General features: G+C 37.4%; 1 protein-coding gene across 5 annotated transcripts in view; it reads left to right on the plus strand.

Annotated features, from left to right (window-relative positions):
- Positions 1-20,461, plus strand: part of TGFBR3 (transforming growth factor beta receptor 3) — a 124,664-nt gene that overhangs the window by 88,373 nt on the left and 15,830 nt on the right. For 4 of the 5 annotated variants that reach the window (XM_080602866.1, XM_080602863.1, XM_080602864.1 and 1 more), the window contains 9 exons: positions 3,007-3,175; positions 5,689-5,836; positions 10,098-10,287; positions 11,506-11,816; positions 12,582-12,731; positions 14,464-14,595; positions 14,866-15,042; positions 17,898-18,197; positions 19,259-19,379. In XM_080602866.1, the coding sequence (XP_080458992.1) occupies positions 3,007-3,175; positions 5,689-5,836; positions 10,098-10,287; positions 11,506-11,816; positions 12,582-12,731; positions 14,464-14,595; positions 14,866-15,042; positions 17,898-18,197; positions 19,259-19,379 (1,698 nt within the window). The remainder of the gene's footprint in view (positions 1-3,006; positions 3,176-5,688; positions 5,837-10,097; positions 10,288-11,505; positions 11,817-12,581; positions 12,732-14,463; positions 14,596-14,865; positions 15,043-17,897; positions 18,198-19,258; positions 19,380-20,461) is intronic. The other variant, XM_080602867.1, reaches the window with a different exon arrangement.

Genomic DNA, 20,461 nt, shown 5'->3' on the forward strand with positions numbered 1-20,461 from the left:
ATGCCTCAATAAGATATGATTATACAGGTCAGGAAGACTTATCAGTTAGCTAAACGTTACCTAATGCATCCAGTACCACCAATCTAAGTCCAGGGCAGCTGTGCTAGCCTGGAGGGAGATTATTTTCAACACATTTCTAAATAAGAAAAAAGTCAACCATAACAATAACACGCTGAAAAATACTCCATGTGCAATCTGTTTACAAACTGTAGCGCTGTGCTCCTGTCCTGGCAGAAGCTAAAGCTTCAGTCCTGACTCTGAATTTGCACCCTGTGCACACTACTGCACATTTCCTGCACACAGACTTGCTGGGTTTAATACTTGTAGGTGAGTGCTTTGTGCTGTGCTTTGGCAGTTTGTTCTGTCCTTCCTTGGTACAGCTCGCTGCTCTAGGGTGAGTACTGACTAGTAGGAGCTTCCAACCTCCCTACAAAGACTGCAGACACCTTCCCTTTTTTAACACAGTGCCATTTTAAGGTTGAGATGCTGATCTCCTTAGCGCTAAGGGCCAGTAAACTGCAAAATGCCTATGAAAAAGCCCTGCCATTTGAGTGGCAGTCGAAAATCCCAGACATCTTGCTCATCCCCAGCTTACACTTCTGAAAGCCAAGCTCTGCTTGGATGAGATTTTTATTGCTGAATTAAGCTGTTGTTGCCAAGGGCGCCTGTCTTGGAGAGTGACACCTGATTAGCAGCTCTCATTTGCACCAAAATCTTTTAAGCTGGGATACTCAAGCTGTACCCAATTTAGCCAAGAGCCTGTGGGCGACACATAATTTGTACAGAAGACAGCAGACAGTGTCTGTCCTCCTTTTTAAAATGGAAGTGCTACCCACAGAAACTACAGCTCCCAGTGTTCAATACAGTCTTAACTGGAGCAGCCTGTGAGCGCTGGAGGGAAAGGCAGGGGCTGGCAGCTGCACACAGCTGCAGCGCCTGCCTTCTGGCCGGGGGGGCTCCCCAGCTTCTGCGCCTGCTCGCCAGGGCCTTGCCTGATGTTACTCCAGGAGAACTTATTGGTAGTCTTTTGAGAGTAGAGAGGTGTAAGGCCCACAAATTGGCTGTTTGACTGTTTTAATAAGCTTTTTAATGGATTGCAGACACTTCCAGTACCTTTTTTAAGTAAGTAAACAAATATGAAGTGAAGAAAGAGAAGAAGAAAAAAAGTGTAGTGACCAAAGAAAATAGAAATGGATATCCTTTTCTTTTCTGTTACAACCCAGATCTTGGTAACTAGCTGACACGAGACTAAATACATTTAGTTAAAGGTGTGTGGGGAGGACCTAAGTGTGTATGTCAAGTAGCCAGTGACAGTTAAAATGAGCTGCAGAAGAAAAGCGTGCTATCGAGCAGGAGCCCAGGCTGGGGTGTCTCAGTGCTGGTGGCGGTGAGAGCAGGGGTTCCTTGAGAGCTGCAGAGGCATTGTGTGGAAGTGCCAGGAGCTGGAGTCAAGCTCTTTGCAATGGCTAATGATAGCACCTGTGATAATTATCCCCAAACTACTTAGAGGCTAGTATTTTATGGCTTGACCTGAGTTGTAGCATAGCAACTGAGAAGCAAATACATATTATCTATGTATGTATAACTCTGTAGATAGATATAAATTCAAGTTCAGTATAGATCATTTGGGATTACTTTCCATTCTCTGCTGTTGTGGGAGGAGTTGGCAAACTGCAGCTGCATTCGAGGCTAATCTGACAGGGCACACACCAGATGTTAGAGGAGTGCTTTCCTTGCGCAGTAGGAATTGTTACAGTCCCATACATCTTTCACAGGTTCTATACAAAAGACAGCAAGGTTAATATTCAAAGACTATGCTGTGTAAGATGAGAAGAAACTCTCCTAGTTGTTTCCATTGTAGCTGGGGTCACGGAAGTCCCAGGTCTCTCTGAAAAGTTGTGTACCACATGTAAATGCACTTCGGGAATGATGTTTCGGCTCTAATTTACAGAGCAAATGCAAACAGTGGTCTCAGCTCAGTTTCTAGGAGTTCATCTACAGCTTTACATACACGACGTGTTATGTTTGTTGTAATTTTTTTCTACCTTGCTACTGTTCTTAATAGGAAGGCTGCCTTTATCAAGCAAAGGTCAAAGACACAACTGTTTGAAATTCTGTTCTCAAAAGACTTTGTCTTGAGCATGATACATAGTCTTTCTGTGTATTGTGATAATTCATATGTAAAGCTATCTCAGAAATACAAAGTATTCTTATTTTTCAATGGATATACTGCTTCTTGAGGTGCAGTAATATAGGCTGTGCTTGAGAACTTCATACCAAATGACTATTTTTTGTTTTGTTTTGTATAGTAATTAATGCTTGTGATCAGCTAGGTAGTTAAAACCAAAAGAGATTATATACAATAGAACTTCCCCACTTCAGTTATGGGTATAATGATTAGACTTCCTTTATATCAATAATTTGTCATCATTATCTTGCTACATTCAGTTTTCCTTGCACTAAAAAACTGTAGTATTTCTACACTAACTCTTGACTGCACGAAATGTAGGAAAATATACAGAGCAAAGAAATGGAAAATATTTTCTGTGATCTTTTAAAAACAGCAAGTTTATAATAAGAAAAAAAAACATTTTCTAAAGGGAGGAGTTGAACATAGATGTTTTCTATGAGATAAAAAATATTTCTTTTGTAATTAAATATGCAAAGAACAAATTAAGTATATTTTATTTATTTTGAAAAATGCTTACATACTTGAGTATTGTTTTCAGATTTCTTGGGGGGGGACAGAGTACTTCTAAACTACAGATTTAAATATTTAACAGAAATTACATCAGAGGTGTGCTATGTTTTTGCAATGGTGATCTCCCTTTCAACATTATGTTGATTTCTCTTAAGTACTTATAATAGGTAATAAATATACCTTTTGGCCTAGAGATCTATGCCATAAAATACAGTGCTGCACTGAAGTAGATGCTATACATACATGAATGTAAATTGATATTTATGTATGAAGCTTTTCTTTCTTTTTTTTTTCTTTTTCTCCAGATCAAGTGTTTCCTCCCTCGTGCAACATAGAAAAGAATTTTCTCTCTTTAAATTACCTTGCGGGATACCTACAACCAAAAACAGCAGAGGGGTGCCTTATGTCTAACTTAGTCCAAGAAAGGGAAGTTCACATCATTGAGCTAATTACTCCAAATTCCAATCCATACAGGTAAAGTATCCTCTAAGTTGACTAAATCTGTCTGAAATCACAGCTAAGGATTCCATCTGTCTGTTGGATATCAAATGGAGGTAGTCATTTCATCATTACAAGAAGAGCTTGGCCTTTAGTACTTTACCTTAAGTAGAAACTAGTTCTTCAGCATGTAAAGATTTTGGATTCTGCTTCATGATTCCAGGATTTTTCTGGACAATACTGTAGAGCACAGTTTTCATGGACTATATCCTGCCTTCCCACAGACTGAAATTTTGCTCAGTCGACTGAAGTTTTCCAAGGCTAAGGTGTATAAGGGAATATGAATAAGGACAGAATCTTACAGACAGGGATTAAGATGAGCCCACTGTATGAGGAGGTAAGAGAAGGGTTAAAAGTAATCTTGTCCTGTCACAGCTAATGATGACTGGTAGCAAAGCCAAGGGCACTGCTTCCCAAACAGAGATCCAGAGGTCACAAGTGATCTGTGGTAAACGATCCACAGTTAGTCTGCAGAATCATACCAGAATTTTCTGTAACATTTCCAGTTGAGTTTAAGGGGTAACTTGATGATCTGTATGAAAATCTGTAAGAAAAAGGATTGAGTTTATGAATATAAGCCCAGAATTATATCATAAAATGGCTTGGGTTAGAATGGACCTTAAGGACCATCTAGTTCCCAATGTCCCTGCCATGGGTGGGGATCCCACCTGCTAGATCAGGTTGCCCAGGGTCTCGTCCAACCTGGTCTTGAGCACCATAGTGAAGCGTAGTGGTTAGGGGAAATTATTTAACTCTGTATGTGTTATTAGGGTTATCTGAATTGTCAAAGGTACTGTAAACTTCAGAGTTATGACTTAAAACATTCAGCCTTTGCCTGTCTCTCCTAGGTCTTAGTGGGAGCACATGACCTAGAGTTTGCTTTCAGATGATCACACCTGAAAAAGCTTTTCATAAGTGCTGAGTTGCTAGAACAGAAATTGGCCATGAAACTTGCATGGTTTTGTTTCTTATAAGAAGAAAGAAGAAAAGTACAATTTCATCAGAGATGAGATACAATTAAAATCCTGTCTGCTTACTGCAGGCACTGGCTTTCCAGCATTGTCCACTTCTGCTCCTCATGCATTACATTTGAGCACATCCCATTCCTAATCAGGAAATCACACAGGGAGTCGGAGGTGGGAGGAGGGGTCTTTGCAAGAAGGGTAATTATCTCATTGCAAGATGCTAAACCCAGAGCCTGAAAATGCTCTCTTGTGTAGCAACCTTGGGAGAGTAAGAACGTGCTGAGGTGTGTTGGAAGGCGAGTAGCAAAGTCCAAAGCATTTGCCTGTATATGGCAGTGGGCAGCAGCCCCATCTTCGATAGAGCTGATGGTTGGCATCAACATCACTGTCACAATAAGTCCCTTGTAGCGTTATGCAATGATGACAGCCATGTCTTCATCCCTCTTGGCTTTTGACTTTGGCTGAGCATGCATGATAGGAATTTGTTTTTCAGATGATAATGCTGCAAAGTGTTTAATTGTTACAATATTAAAATTTAAAAAAGACATTAAGGGTGTTAAGTTTCTTCTTGCTTCATTCTTGGTTATAAATATTATCCACAACTATCTTAACAAAGTTTATCCATGTAGAAATGTACAGAAGCTGAGCTGAATATGTGTAAAACTACAGGAGATGAAACAAAAGGTCCCAAGATATAAAGTCTTAATGCAGAAGATTAGTTGAAACATGGTATTTGGTGATGAGCACATTCTTATGACATGTATCCCTATAAGATGATTTGGAAGTAAAGGTTTTTCTTCTGAGTTAATATTTTGCATGATGAGATATTATTGCCTCCTTATTTTTACTGAAGTCTTGAAAATCTGGATAGTGTTCATTTATTTTCCAACAATCAGTAGGCTGTACATCTGTTTTCTTTTCGTTATGAAGTGAGTATATATCCAGAAGTATTGGAAACTAAATACGACGGCTTAATTCCTCAACACACACAAGATCCTATGCAAAGTAATTTCCACAATTTAACTGCAAAGGCAGAGACATTGGCTAATATAGTATTAGTGCATTTTTTGGTATTAACTTGCTTAATTTGTATTTTTGCTTATTTAAAATATTGTTTTGAGTTTTAATATGGTTATACCCAGAAGAAACTCAAACAGCTGTATTTAGGCACCACTGCAGTGAAATAAGAAAACAGTATTTACTGTATAAAACAAAAATGGTACTCATAAAACTGCCCTGCTCCAAATAATAACTGAAATGAGTAGCACACTTCTCATAAACAAAGAAACAAAAAATATTATTTGTCTAAAGAGTAGTTGAAGAGTAGTTGTGTCTATTGTTATGTAAAATCATTTAAGAGTATGTGGAATAACAATCTGTTTTGCACATGTTGTGTTTTCTGGGATAATCTCCAGCATTTTAATCAGCTGGCCAGACAGTGGAAACATGATGGATTGGAAGAAGGTTGATAGCTGAAAATTTCTGGCATTCTGGTCTTACTTTCTCTCTGTTTTCCACACACAGTGCTTTCCAGGTGGATATAATCGTTGACATTAAACCATCTCAACCAGGCGCCAAGCTTGTCAGAGACGTCGTACTTATCCTCAAGTGTAAAAAATCTGTCAATTGGGTTATCAAGTCACACGATGTCCAGGGAAAGCTGGAAGTGATTGTAAGTTAAGGCATCTTTTATTTTTTGAGATATACCATGCTGCAGCAGTATAGAATCTATTTGAACATGATGTATTACTGTCCTATATTGATTTTTGAATGTATTCTTAGTTGCCTTTTTTTTTTTTTTGGATTATTACTACATTTCAAGGAATAAATTCAGAAACTATATGTACTTTTTTCTCCTTTACATACTGACCAATACATCACAGAAGTCAGGATGTTAGTGCAAGGATTTAGGGTCTATGTCTTCCTGACTTCTGTTGAAGTACCCTGAACATTGAGCTGGATCTTCATCTCCCTTCTTGCTGTTACTTTGGTGAGAGGATCTACAGGTTTATCTCAGAAGTTGGAAAGATGCCTGTGAATTGAGAATGGATAATTCTAGATACAAGTCATACACCCGTGTTGCTTTAGACGTGGAAACTGCTTTGCTCCTTCCTTGTGATTCTAGTGGTCTCCAGCCTTCTCCCCTACCAATATTTCTGTCCCCAGCAAGTGTTTGGTCAAATTGACCTCACCTCTGCTCAGACCGCAAATAATAGTTTTTTAAAAAAAATAAAACCAGGGTCCATAAAGCTAAGCCTTTGACACCATACTTACGCATAATTGGAAGCTCAGATTCAGAATGATTTTTGGCACAGACTCTGTGGCTCAACACTGTTTCTACTAAGAAAATGCATTTTCCCTTTTTTGAAATAAAAAAAAAAGAAAGAAAACAATAAAAAATAGATTGATCTCATGGCCTATAAATGCATGGCGTATTTCTCTCTTAAGGGATCAGTTGAGTGCATTATAAAATTGACCTTAATGTTGGCTCAGGACCAGCCAGTGGCCTACTGATTAACAGTTTCTTTAACTAAGGTATACTTTCAAACTCTGGCTATCTATATTTATAAGAATTTCACTTTGCTTAGTAGCTTTATCCATTCAATGCATGCAGGGCAATACTGATAGGATCCAAAGGCTGCTTGATCTAAATCTTTTGCATACCACTCTGTTCTCTTATAATTTGACACTTGATTTTGAGAGTGAGGGATTTAAAAGGAAACAAACGGTGGTGTTGCTTAGAAAATTATCTGAAAATATTTTCTAGAGTTGATGATGAAAATCCCTTCTGATCCCTGGTGCATCTTTATCTTATGGAGAGGAAAGGACATTCTGATCCTAACTAACCAGCCCTAAAAACATTGGACTTTAAAGTTTCATTCTGGATTATTGCACAAAAATCACCCCTGTATATTTAGACCTCTTAGCCTGTGCTGTGTGGGCCTGCTTTAACAGGACAGACAATTGTGCATTAGTTCACTTCATGCTTGCAGATACCCAAAGGTAACGCATTGCATATCTACAAAGCTACCTCTTTGTAGATGATGAATTTTCCAAGCGAGGATTTCTAGGGGATTTTAAAATGTTATTTAGTAATTGTTGCCAGTATAAGTAAAAATTCTTTCTGTAATGGGTGGCAAAAGGCAACGTTTTATTTAGCAAAAAGAAAGTAATACTATATATGGAAATGTCAGTATGTTAGGCTGTATATTTTTGTTAGGATTTGTGGGTGTTTACTGCTTCATTCATATAGATGTCCCGTTTTCTGAATGTATGTTTGTTCTACTTTATTTATAGGGGCGTAGGGGAGGGAACTAAACACCCGCTTGCCGTTAAAAAAGCATATACATCCAGGATTTAGGATCTGTTCATATCTCTATTAAGCTGAAGGTCTTTCCAAGCCCAAATTTAGACAATGCGTAAAAACATTACTAAACAATTAGGTAATGTTTCACAAAGTTCTTTTTTATTAGTTGAATTGGTTCCATGCACTTCAATTTTCCTAACCTCTTGCCCTCAACACAAGTCAGGATTGTCTTGAGGGGATTGTCAGATTGAGAGTGAAAGGTTAATGCTGCGCTACCTCGAACCCAGCACTGTGAGTTAAGGTCCCAGTTCTTAGACAAGAAGTGGAAAAAACAAACAAACAAAACAAAAAAAAATTTGGGTCATGTAGCTCATCTCCCAGCTTGGTATGCTTCTTGAACATTGGTGGACACAAAATTGAGTAAAAGGTGAGTAGTTTAGGTAAAAGAATTACACAAAATATGTGTAGTGTTTTTCTCACAGGCTGTGTTTGCAGTCGTATGTCCTTACATCAATTTCAGTTTCTGTGCTTATTGGATTATCTGCACTTCAAATTGCTTCCTTCAGAGTGGGTGTCTTTTTACAAAACTATAGATAGTATAGTGCACAAAGAAGTGACATGTCAAAAAGATTTGATAAATTGCATTAGCTTCCATTTATTTCAAAGAAACGAGCGTGCTGAGGGGCAAAGAGTGAAAGAAGTGAAATGCACAGAAGAAATCTCTGAAGATTTCAGAAGCTTGGAGGAACTGATCTTTAAATGAGGAGAAGTGCCTACCAATTTCTGAAATCATCTCTCTTTATTCTGAATAGTTTGTTGGGTGGCTCTGTTGATTGCCGGCACTACGTGTGAGGGCGTTGACAGAACAAGCAAGTGAAGGAAGGTGTGCCTATTTCTGCAAGCCCTTGTGCTTGGCTTTGTTTCATTGAGGCGATGCAGGACTGAACATTTACAGGCTCACCGTGGCGTGGAGAGGTATAAACAAGCCCTGAAAATGGTCAGATGCCAGCTAAGACAATAAAGTTCTGGGATAATATTTATTCAGCTGTCTAATCTTGACAAAAAAGAAAAGGAAAGCAGAGAGGGAGATCCAGCAAAATTGGGATAGCATAATAATTCCAGACAGTCAAAGCTGCGTGTGATAAATTGTATCCAGATTTGTATCTGTTGAAGAATAAAATATTATTTGATCCAAAACAGTAATAAAGCACTAAAATTAGGATACCCTTGCTTCCTTTATATTTCTGTTCTTCAGTGGCCTTTGCTGGTCATTGATAACTGTACTGCTAACAGTATCTTCAAACCAGACACTTGGCACCTAAAACTCCCTTTATCTTCAGTTGTGAAGATTTGAGTGCTTAAAGAATGCAAAATTGCATTAGGAAGAAATGAGAGAGAGATCAAGGTAAATTATATTATTCTGTCAGAACTCATGAGCTTTAATCACTGCTTTGTTCAAAGGCTCTGTTTCTGAAGTCAAGTAGAGGAGTATAACCCACCTCCGTGACCCTGTGCGGTACGACCATATGACCACTGTCTAAAAACAGGCTGGGCAGAAGCAAGAAATCAGTGCAGTAAATCTTTTGAAGTTCTAGAACAAGAGAAAAATAACACTGTTTTCATGTTGAAGGAAACTAATGGGGATTTAAAATAAATAAAATGCAGCCTGTATGATGGAGAATGTAATCAGGAATGGAAATGAAAGTGTGTGCTGTACAGCATTAAATGGCGTAATGTGCATATAGAAAGTTCAGTTCAGTCACATTGCAGGAATCATTGATAAGTGGGTCACTGTGTCTTTTACTGCTATGCGTGTTTAGCTTGTTCTGTAGTTCTTAATTATTATAGTGATAACAGTAATACCATAAATATATAAGGGCTTAACATTGTGGGAATACATATTTACATTTAAGCACTTAAAACAAGTTAAAATGTAATATCAGTGAATATTTTCTATCTGCCCCTCTGACAGCTAGAGATGCTTGTTGTATCCTCTTGACTTGCCTCTTTGGACAAGAAAATTTGAAATTTTGCCACACTTTTACAGTAAAATGAAAGCTAAATGACTGTGGCACTCGTCTGTATTCCATGGCCATTATTTGTAATTACCAGTACAACTAAGAGGCTGGCAAGTGTATTTCTGTGAGTTTGCTGTACCAATGTAGTTGTGTAAAACTTATATTGTAGCTCATTAAATTTTAAATTTTATTTGGGTATAGAAAGTATATGTTGTCTTTTAATTAGTTTGGTCTGTCATAAAGGTGCATATTCTCACCTCACTGTTCAGCATTTCTCAGTTTTGAAGAAAATGCAGCATTAAACAAATGGCTATAAATACACCCCTCTTGTTTAGGGATTAACTACATCTGACCAACTTGATTGACTTTACTCCAATACAGCCTGAACCAGTCAGAGGCTGGGAGGAAGGCAGAGCTTTTCTCCGGGTGTACAGCAGTTCTGTGTTTAAGATGGCAATTTATTTTATTTCCCAGGTGATCTCCATTTGCAAACTGCTCTGTTAATTGATAAAGTAAAATTTCTCACCAAAATGTGAAATCAGTGTCGATATTTCATGTCAAGTATCCTTAAATGGTAGATCATGAGCCATGTTTTTCTTTGTTTGCAGACATCAAACAGTATTGGTTTTGGAAAGGAAACAGAACGATCCATGATTATGAGTAAATCAGTAATACCTGATATTCCTTCATCCCATGAGAGTTTGATCAAGTGGGCTTACGAGCATAAATATAGTCCGGTTACTTCCTACACAAAAGCCCCTGTTGCTAACAGATTTCACCTGCAACTTGAAGATACAGGTAAGCTTAAAGACGGACTTTTATTATATAGAAAAAAAACAGTTGCTGTATTGCCAAGTGTATGATGCTTTGAAATCTCCTTTCTCAGTCTTAAAGCTTTGTTGTTGGCTGTTGTACTACCTTCACCGCTCATTGTCAATTGTACTGGGCATACATCTAACTGCTGGTTTAAAAACAACAACAAAAAATCTGTGGCTTCTTGATCAGAAAATTCCAGGGAAATTTTATTATGTCCTGAAGTGTTGGTGGATTTAAATGCTTATAGTTTGTTCAATTCAGAAGCTTGACCATGCTCAGTGCTTCCTGGAATGAGAGGACTTTAGTGACTGGATATTTTGTTAGTTAATAAATTCAGTTTTGATTTTTATCAAAAATATGAACATGTTTCCTTGAGACAGTTAAATGAACTTTTAAATTGTTTACAGACAAAACTGGCTTATCAGAAAAGTATGAGCAAATGGAATAAATACAACCATTATAAAAATTTACTTGGCCAAAGTCATTGCTGATGCAAATATATCCTGGTCCATCGAAGCTAGTAGATTTGCATCTGCTTTTGCACTAGTTCTGAATCTAAGTCCCTATAAATTTTGTTTAGTTGTTTTGATAAACGCTTATATTTACACAGATTTTATCAGCTGCACTCTCATGGTGTCCAGATAATTATCTTCTTGGGTCAGATGTTGAGATTTTGGTCCTGAGGAGTACTGCCTATAAGCCAGGAGATATATAGTGTTCTCATTTACTCATCATAAAGTTAACTCTCATTTAACTTCACTTTGGTTATATAAGTACTTCCACAACAGTGGAAGTTGTGCCATCAGGTAATAGAAGAATTTCAGTCAGTGATTTGAACAGATGGTATTTCAACAGCGCTAAGATAGTGTATTTCTGGGCTATGGTGTTTCCTTTATGTTTGTGGTTGCCTTTTGTATACAGTGAAGCCCACTCGTCAAAGTCCGTTGTTAACTCTTAGTGAGGCGTATTTCAAGAAGGGATTAAATATACCAAGATTAAATGCCTCAGTAGCAACTAAACCCTTAGCAGAGGAATTGTGGCTGGTTACCTGTAAAGTAGAAAGATGCTACTTCGGATGTCTTTCAGGGGCTTCCTTTCTGGATAATATTTTTTTTGGCATGAAAATTACTCAGTTATGAATTCTTCTGTGAAAAAAATATTTACTAACCTGATTTACTTTTTTTTTCTTTTTGCTTTTAGAAGAGATGAATGATGAAGAAGACCATTCTCTTCCTCCAGAGCTGACAGAACTGCTGCCTGCCCCAAAGAATCCTGCATTAAATGATGGCCTGACTTTTCCTTTTCACATTAACAGAGGAAGGCATGACACAGTGGGAGAAGGAATTCTCCCATCCAGGGATTCAGTGGACACATTAATAAACCATGACTTCGAGCATTCCCTCCCAAAGCACAAAGAACCTGAAGAGGTTCAGGGCAGTGCTGATGTAGCCCTGTCAATAAAGTGTGATGACAAAGTCATGACAGTGGCTGTAGAAAAAGACTCTCTACAGGTATGTGTGATCTCATAGCGTCAAATTTGGGCAAACAATTTTGGGCAGGCCATTTTTTTTGTATTTTGATTTTAAAAATAAATATTCTAGGAATATTACCACCCTCACCTCCTGAAAAAAAAATTGTTTGAGGAAACTATACTGTGGATATCCTTTGCCGTAACGCTGGGTCTTGTTTCCTCTTCCCAGCAATACAGTAGTTTGTAGAGCGATTTCTGGTTAAAGATTTGCCAAGTTGATTCTGTCAAAAACTACTGTATTCAACCATCAGTCAGAATTTTTAATCTCCAAAATACAAAGAAGCTGCTTTTGATAGCTGTGTAAGACCTGAATAGGTCTGTGAAGCAGCAGCTAAGGGGATGGAAAGTTAGAGGGTGAAACTGTGTAGTCCACTGTTCCCCATTATGTGGTATTTTATTCTGTCTTGACCATTTAGCAGCTGAAAGGTTGCTTGTGCCCATTTGCATTGTGGAAAAGAGCCTGATACAGACTAAAGCATTTTTAGCTCATTTTAGACCAAACAGAGTTTGTGTCAGCAGATTAATAATGAACCTGTTGTTTCCTTTGTTCCATGTTACGTTTATTCCCTGTCTGTCATGTATAACAGCATTTTGAGTTTGACCTTCCCTGGATGTCAGTACAATGAACTTCACTTCCTCTTATCAGTGGTCATGAACAGTATTCTGAGCTGCACTTTAAGCAAGAGTGTAACACAATTGTATTTCAGCAGAGGCTTCAGCCATTTACAAAGCGTCTTTGTTTTAGGCTAGCGGCTACACAAGGACAGAGCTCTCACTGCTGGATCATTCTTGCAAGGCCAGGATAAATGGTACCCATTTCATTTTGGAGTCTTTACCGAATAAATGTGGGACACGGACAGCATATATCTTGGACAAGATTGTTTATTTTAATTCTGTGAGTATTTTAGAAAGAGGAGCCTTCTCTGCTGCACGTCAGAGTGGTACAAGGAAGCCATTGTAGTTAGCTTAAACTTAGCAGAAAGGAGGAATCCTGATATTTTTCCTGTAGAGCTCAAACCTAGTTGCAGCTACAGTCCCTGTATTCAAAGATGTATGAAGGCCATACATTCAGTGTACCGCTGTGGTCAGATAGTATCCCAAAGGGAGAACGATGAGTTGAAGTTATGTGCTTTTACAAAACTACAGGGCTGAAGTTTGGGGACAATCTGTACCAGTCTCAGAGAGTTTGCACATGCTTTCCCTGTGCAGCTTTAATGTGTCAACACATAAGCAATACTACATAGCTATAAGGAGGGATAGGAATGAAGTTCTGTGATTGCAGAGAGCAATACCATTTAATTCACATGCTGAATTATTTAAGGTGATTTTTTTCTTTCCGATTAGTGGGTGAAAGTCTTTCAAAAAATGAGGAAAAGAGATTATCTGTGCATGCTTCTCTTGTATTTTCGATTCATATTTGCTATCAGTGGATGTATGTGATGAAGGGAATCTGAGTACTTTTATGTGAGTGATGATGTTAAGAAGCCTGCATAGGTTCTAGAGACTGCTTCCACACTGGCTCAGCTTATGACTTTAAATACATTGTGACTAATCTGGGTTGGAAAGTAATGACAGGTTTCTTTTGCTGAGCTCTCCAGTACATAACCTTGGCAAATGATGGAAGGCCTGTGGTCCAACCCAAACACAGCTAAGGCAATTTCATCTGGCCTTGCCTGGCTAAAACTGTTCTATATTGGCAAGTCTGTAGCACCTAACTTTAGAAACAATCTCAAACCCAGGCTGTGGATAGAAACATCTCCAAACTACAGAATAGCACGTGTCTGGAGCTAAATACTGTCATTGTCCCTGCATTATGTTCTATTATGGTCCAAACCAAAATGGATATTTGCTATTGCTTCTCTCCTTTCTCCACCATGTCTTTACGAGTCTGGTTACTCACTTAAACTGAGAATCATGTATGGATAGTATGAATGGAGTCTCAAAGAGAGTATATGTCACTTCTTACTGTTTGCTTTATGTTCAAGAAAACAAATATGAAAGTCTTACAAGGGAGGGGTCTAGCTGAGGAACTGCAGGACATAGATAGCTAAGAGATAAAAGGAACTGTCAAGTGAAGAAATGGAGAAGTGTGGAAAGGAGGAAGAAAAACGGGGGGATGTTAAGTAGAAATTCCGAGGAAAAAGGGAAAAATGAAGAAAGAGACATGTTTTGGGGTCTACATCTCTAAAAATATAAATGGAAATGACAGAAGAAAAAATCCTTAATGACCCTAATACTTTCAATGATATTCCGTGAGTGTATTAAGGAAAACTGTAAATCGTGAAAAATCACTTTAGAAAGCTATTTTTAAAATCAGTGTTGGTTATACAAATACCAGAAACAGAATGGAAATGCTGGAACACTCATTTAGATACCAACACCCAGACTAGCATTTTTATTGTTTTTTCTGTTTCTGAATTCTGGAAACAAATTAAAGGGTGTTCACAAAACGTAACCTACGTATCTGAAACAGCTTTTGTGCCAAGCATTTAAGATGTTCTTTCACCATCTGATTAGCTGGTGCACTTCTTTTGGCCTTCACATTGTTCTGAAGAGAGAAGAAAATAATAACCACAGAGTGCTCAGTTATCATCTAATTTTATGCATTTGCAATACCTTTTGTGCAGATTGTCATTCAGCTGTCATCACCAGCTGAAAGCAGCGGCTTTGATGATGATGACATGGAATCAGGTGATAATGGATTTCCAGGGGATGCTGATGAGGGGGATGTTACTTTCTCAAGCTGGCCTGAAATAGCGGTATGTTACTCTCGGTTTTGTACCTGACAATAGAGGAGAAACCTGTTGTAATAGGCAGCTCACCAAAATTGCATTAATAATAACAGCAATTAATTTGTCTTTTACCACTTTTCCTCCCACTTCCGTTTCTTGTAACCCTGCTGCAGAGTGGCACTAAATAGAAGGAACGTGGGTGGGCCAATATTATACACTCCAAACTTGTCCTTATCCAGCTACCATTCCTGACTCAGGATGTATTTGTACTGGCGTATTTATTTCTTTATTTTTCAGTTTAATTGCACACTGCACCAGCCAGAGAAGAATTTTTTTAATCCTGCCGTGTTCTGGCCTCCTGAGCCACATGTCACCAATGTGACCTTCAACATGGAGCTGTACAAAACAGATCTGTTCCTTGCTCCGTCCCAAGGACTCTTCTCTGTTGCTGAGAACGGGCCAATATACGTAGAGGTAACAAATGATAAAGGCTTTCAAACTAGCCAAAAAACAAGGTCATGCAACTGAGCCAAATTTATGCTTGTCGGTAGAAAGGCCTCCTTATGCAGTTGCTTTAAACAGACACGTGTGAGGTTTTGGGGCTATGGAGAAGAAAAAATGTGGGTTAAGAAGCAGGACAATGCTTTTGGTCAAAATCAAAAGATTCCTGCAGAATGAATGAACTTCAGTACAAGGTAGATAAGTCATTCTTATTATATCTGCTTTACTGTGCAGAACTTACAGTGATCTCTGAGTTCTTGCTCTGAACTGTCATTTTCTGGTGAAGACTTCAGGGTTCATGTTATTGAGTAATACAGCTGAACCTCATCTGAACAATGTAGGCATGAAAAAATGGTTACAAGTGTCTATCTTTCACATGGTAGTGTTCTTAGGTTGTAAAGTTAATACAGATTCTGTTCTCTCTCTGATCCACTTACAAACTTCAGTTACAGGTCTTGTGCTCATCACGCAAGATCTAAGGGTAGAAGGTAAATAAGCCCAGCAAAGTCAGCAGCCATGCGCATAGTGGCTTGTTTGACATTAGAACAGTTTTCATTGCTGTTTCGGTGTCTTGTGACTTTTTCTCATTCTCTCTCTAGTGAAGAGGTTTCCACTTCTTTGGAGAATAAAAGACCGTAAAGATTCATCTTGAAAATTTATTGTGTATAGTAATTTTAAAGGAATTTCTCTTGGTCTTTGTAGTATTATACAGCACGAAGACACTGTGCGATGGAAACAGAAGCATGAAAGTGGTGCCAGAGCTCCAGGTTTTTGTTTTTCCCCTGCTCCTGCTACACTATAGGATCTGCTCCTATAGCCTTTTCTATTTCCTTACTTTAAAAATTGTTGCATTCATTTCAGGGCTGTTAGATAGCAGATAATCTGTGAAGGTCCTTGGTTTTGTTTTTTGTTCATTTTCTCTTGCTTTTTTGAGACTAAAATATTGACTAAACAATGATAAGAGTACCACATGAGCTTTGCCATATCCTCAGAGCTAAAATTAAACCCATTACATCAGTGAACAGATCTAAACAGATCTACTTATCTCTAACACTTTTGTTTGTTTTCTGCCTAAAAGACTTTAAACAATGCTATAGTGAAAAGTACTTAAGACAGTTGAAGGAAAAAGAAAGTATGTCACCGTCATTCAAGCATGTTTATAAAAGACACATTTTTTTTTCATTTGGATAAGACCTGCTGCTTCCTTCAGCAATCTCAGAATAATTCCTTTGGCTCCTAGCTCTCTGGATTGGTCTGATTCTGGAGCTGCTAATTCAAACAAGTGTTCTGATTTCTTCATCATCTGTCCTGGCACAGGCCTTTTTTTTTTTTTCTGTTTCTTTTTCTTGCACAGTGGAAAATCTGTATCAGTTTTGGACTTCTGTGATTTCATTTTTATCTGACAGATTTTTTTTTGGCATTTGTTTGTTTTCCTTTTGTGGCTAATATATATATATTATATGTACATGTGCGTATATATATAAAAATAAAAATTTTGATCAGTAAATTACTTAGGTCATAATCTGTAAGAACTCTATCTGCCTTTTCCTTCTCTGCTAAAATATGTGTTCAGTATTTTATATTTTGGCTCTTTTTTTCCTCATTCCTGACTTTCATATTCTTACCATAATTCTGGTCTCACCTTCCCTATAGTTCTTTTTGTTTCCTCGAGATATCATTCATCCTTTTGTTTACATGATAGTGTTTCATGATGCTGTAGTATACTTGTCCTCCTTGTCATAATCTCTGTTTTAAACTAGTTTACATAGTCAGCTTGTTTACCTATCAATATCAGTGGCTTCATTTTTATTCGCCCCTGTTTGTTCTTTTTATAAGATGGTATCTCTTGCTTTGATGTTTCAGCCCATCCTTTCATCTTTAATTTGATTACTGCTCACATAGAGAAAAATGAGAAATGCCATTATTCACTGCAGAACTCAGAGCATCCAAACATTTTTCTGTATAGACCACAGGAAAATTAGGCAGGCTTTCACTTAAAAATACATGCAGCACGTAAAGATTAGGTACACACTTAAGGCACGTTTCTTCTTTCTAAGCAGAAAATTATTTCTTGTGGAACTGTTTTCATCATGTCGTGTTAATTGTTAGGCATAGCATTCCTGTTATTTATTAGAAGTAGCATGCTTCATTTGTTACAAATTCCATTTTTTTCATAATTATTCTGTAGCATTTATTGTTTGTCTTCAAATTCAGGTGAACAACATCAGTGCCCTGCAAGTTTGCAGTCTTAGTTATTTTTCATTTTTTGAATATGAATTTCAGACTCAAATTTCATAAAAAAATAGGGCTTTTTAGTAGACTTCTCCCCCACCCCCAGTCCAGGAATGCCACCCACACATCAGACCATGACCTCCACTCTGCCTCTGCATTCCACTCTTGGCTGGGGGTGATTTCTCTGTTGTGTATTGCTTTTTTCCATTTCCTTTTTATTTTTTGTTAAAGTTTCAAATAGACATGGATTTAGAAATCACCTTTCATAGAAATCTCATGAGCTGTTTGGCTGTAAGGGAAGCAGCTCCGTCTTAGTAGTTGCTTTCATTAATTACATATCTGGTCTGGATTTTTCATATGATTTTGAAAAGATAAGGGATTGCTGTATTTTGCATGTTTATGCCATTAAGCAGCTGCTACTTCTGAAACCATAGATTTTCTCTGACAGCCTGCCCTTAACATTTAGCCTTCAAAACAGTTCAACATGGAAGTGTCAATGGATCAGTGCTTTAAATAAATGTTGAAAATGTGAATGAAACTAGAACTAAAAATGTCATTTCTGAGATCTTACTATGTTTTTTTTCTTTTTAATGCAGGTGTCTGTGACCAAAGCTGACAGATCCTTGGGCTTTGCCATTCAAACATGCTTTGTTTCCCCATTTTCAAATCCAGATAGAATGTCTGATTACACCATTATAGAAAATATTTGTCCTAAGGATGAATCTGTTAAATTCTACAGTACTGAGAAGGTGAACTTCCCAATAGCACATGCACAGAAGGACAAAAAAAGATTTAGCTTTGTGTTTAAACCAATATTCAACATCTCACTGCTCTTTCTTCACTGTGAGTTGACTTTGTGTACAAATAAAGACAAAGATACTGAAGGACTGCCTAAGGTCAGTAATTTTTTAAAGTCTAAACTTCTGATTTAAGAGAAAATAAGATTTATTTTTTAAATCTGAAATGACTAAATGTTTTGCTGTTGGATTGATGTAATGAATATGATAGATCTAGACTCAAGATTTCAATGGATAAGAGTCATGATGCTATGCATTTTGACTGCAACATTTACTATTTCTATTTAAATCTTATTGTATGGGATAAATAGAAGTTGCTTTTCATTATGCACGTGGTTCAGATTTATCTTTGCTATCAATATCACATAACAGTATTACAAACAATGTTAGTTTTAACTTCCAAAGACATGCATAATACCAGATAATATTGCAAGTGTGTTTGACCCTCCTTTTAGGAATTGAGATTAGCATGTCTTGCTAGAACTTGGGTAGAAAATAAGTAAATGCTGGCATGTTTGCTACATTTTGGTACCATATCATCTTGTGTGTTTTTACAGCAAACAGTCCTGAACTGCTCTGATGTTTCTAAATAAAATTCATAATTTCTATCTGATTGTTACAAAAGGCAATCACCAAATTTTCCTTTATGACTAATGAAAATGGCTTAAATTCATTGCCAGAGAATATATTGTAAGAATTTTGAATTTATTTTTATTTTTGGCGACTTCTGTAAGTGGCCCTCAAAGTGTGTTTTTTTGTGTTTTTTTTTTGAAGATGACTTGTCATACTGATCAGCATGTACTTGTGGCTACAATACTGGCCACTGGGTTTTTAAAAACTAGCGCCTCTTTTGTTATTCTGCAGTAAAGTAATTACTACAATGTAAGCTCTATACTAACACTCTCATAAAGGTTAGAGGATCCTTAATGAAGGCAAAGGTTGCATCCTGAAGCACAGCTAAGAGTTACCTTTGCCAGTACTTTAAATGTGTTGTTTGGAGGTACTCCTGTTTTTTTTGTTTTGTTTTTTTTTTGTGGTAAGCAATTTTGATAAAACTGATAATGAGACAACTGTGCAGCTGGCAGAGCTATGCTGGCAGACACTGCAGGTGTTTTATTTTGAGTAACTCCGACCTCACTTGCTGTTCTTTCCACCTGCAGTGTATTCCTCCTGATGAAGCTTGCACCTCTCTGAATGTGGATATTATCTTGGCCATGATGCACAACAAAAAAACCTTTACCAAGCCCCTTGTTGTAGTAACTCATGAAGGAAAACCAGAAGGTATGAAAATGGGCTTGACTTGTTTAATAAAGCTATATATATTATATTGTGTACATATAGCGACTTGAAATGGGGTAAAACACGTGTACTCCAAGTATGTGTCATCGTGTAAAATCGTGGTAATTACTGTGTTTGTAAGATGTTATTTGTTTAGGCTTGTCCCTGGCAGCAGTCATCATGGTAGTTTGTTGCCATCTTTTAATGGGCTTTATTGATCCCTGGAAATGTTGTTTTGCAAGGCGTTAAGAAAGGAATACCGTACGGTGCAACAAATATGGGTTTCATAAGCGTAATTATAGCACTGCTACTTCCAGCAGCTTCTTGTTGCCCAGAGATCAAAGACAGTGCTCTGTTCCCTGCTATATCACTTCTATATTGTGGTTGTAAATATTTATGTAGGGATGACAGCAATAGAATTACAAAGTATTGAGAATGCTAAAGCCCGGTAAGTTTGTAAAGCAAAGCAATGGCCACCAGAAAGAAACTCATTAGATGGTTAGGCTACTAAGAGAAAAAGATGAGCTTTTATGCAACTCCTGTTTGCTACAATGTAGGACATTTATTTCTGTGGAGGTTTTTAATAAACACCTTATTCACATCTTTTGCAGAGTAATTTTATTACTGTTTTTAGTTCAGTCAATGTAACAATGTGCTATTGCTTATCTTTAATGTCTCATACAGGTATAAGGAGATGGTGAAAGATAATTTTCCCATCTTAAACCTACATAGCTCCAAGCAGCATGGGTCTCTAGTATGATAGATATTTTTTTTCATTAAAAACAAAGAGCGTGTTTTTAGTACCTTAATAATAAGATTTGCTTTCATTTGAAAGATAGCAAATGTAAGTGAAATATGCTCATTTCTGCACCCATGTCTAATAGAGTAGTTCTCTAATTCACATTAGTGGTAGTTAAATCTATTTAAAGGCAATTTTGAACCTCTGGGGTAGTCCTGCTAGTTGTCCCAGTCCCCCATTGAAGAAAATGGCATGATGAGAATATGCTCCAACTTAAGATATGCCCTGTGTGTTTATTGAGTGATGGGAACTGAGAACTATTTCCACAGTTTCATGTAGTTTGAAA

Source organism: Anser brachyrhynchus, assembly GCF_964034855.1.
Source record: "Anser brachyrhynchus genome assembly, chromosome: 8".
In the NCBI taxonomy this organism is placed as follows: domain Eukaryota; kingdom Metazoa; phylum Chordata; class Aves; order Anseriformes; family Anatidae; genus Anser; species Anser brachyrhynchus.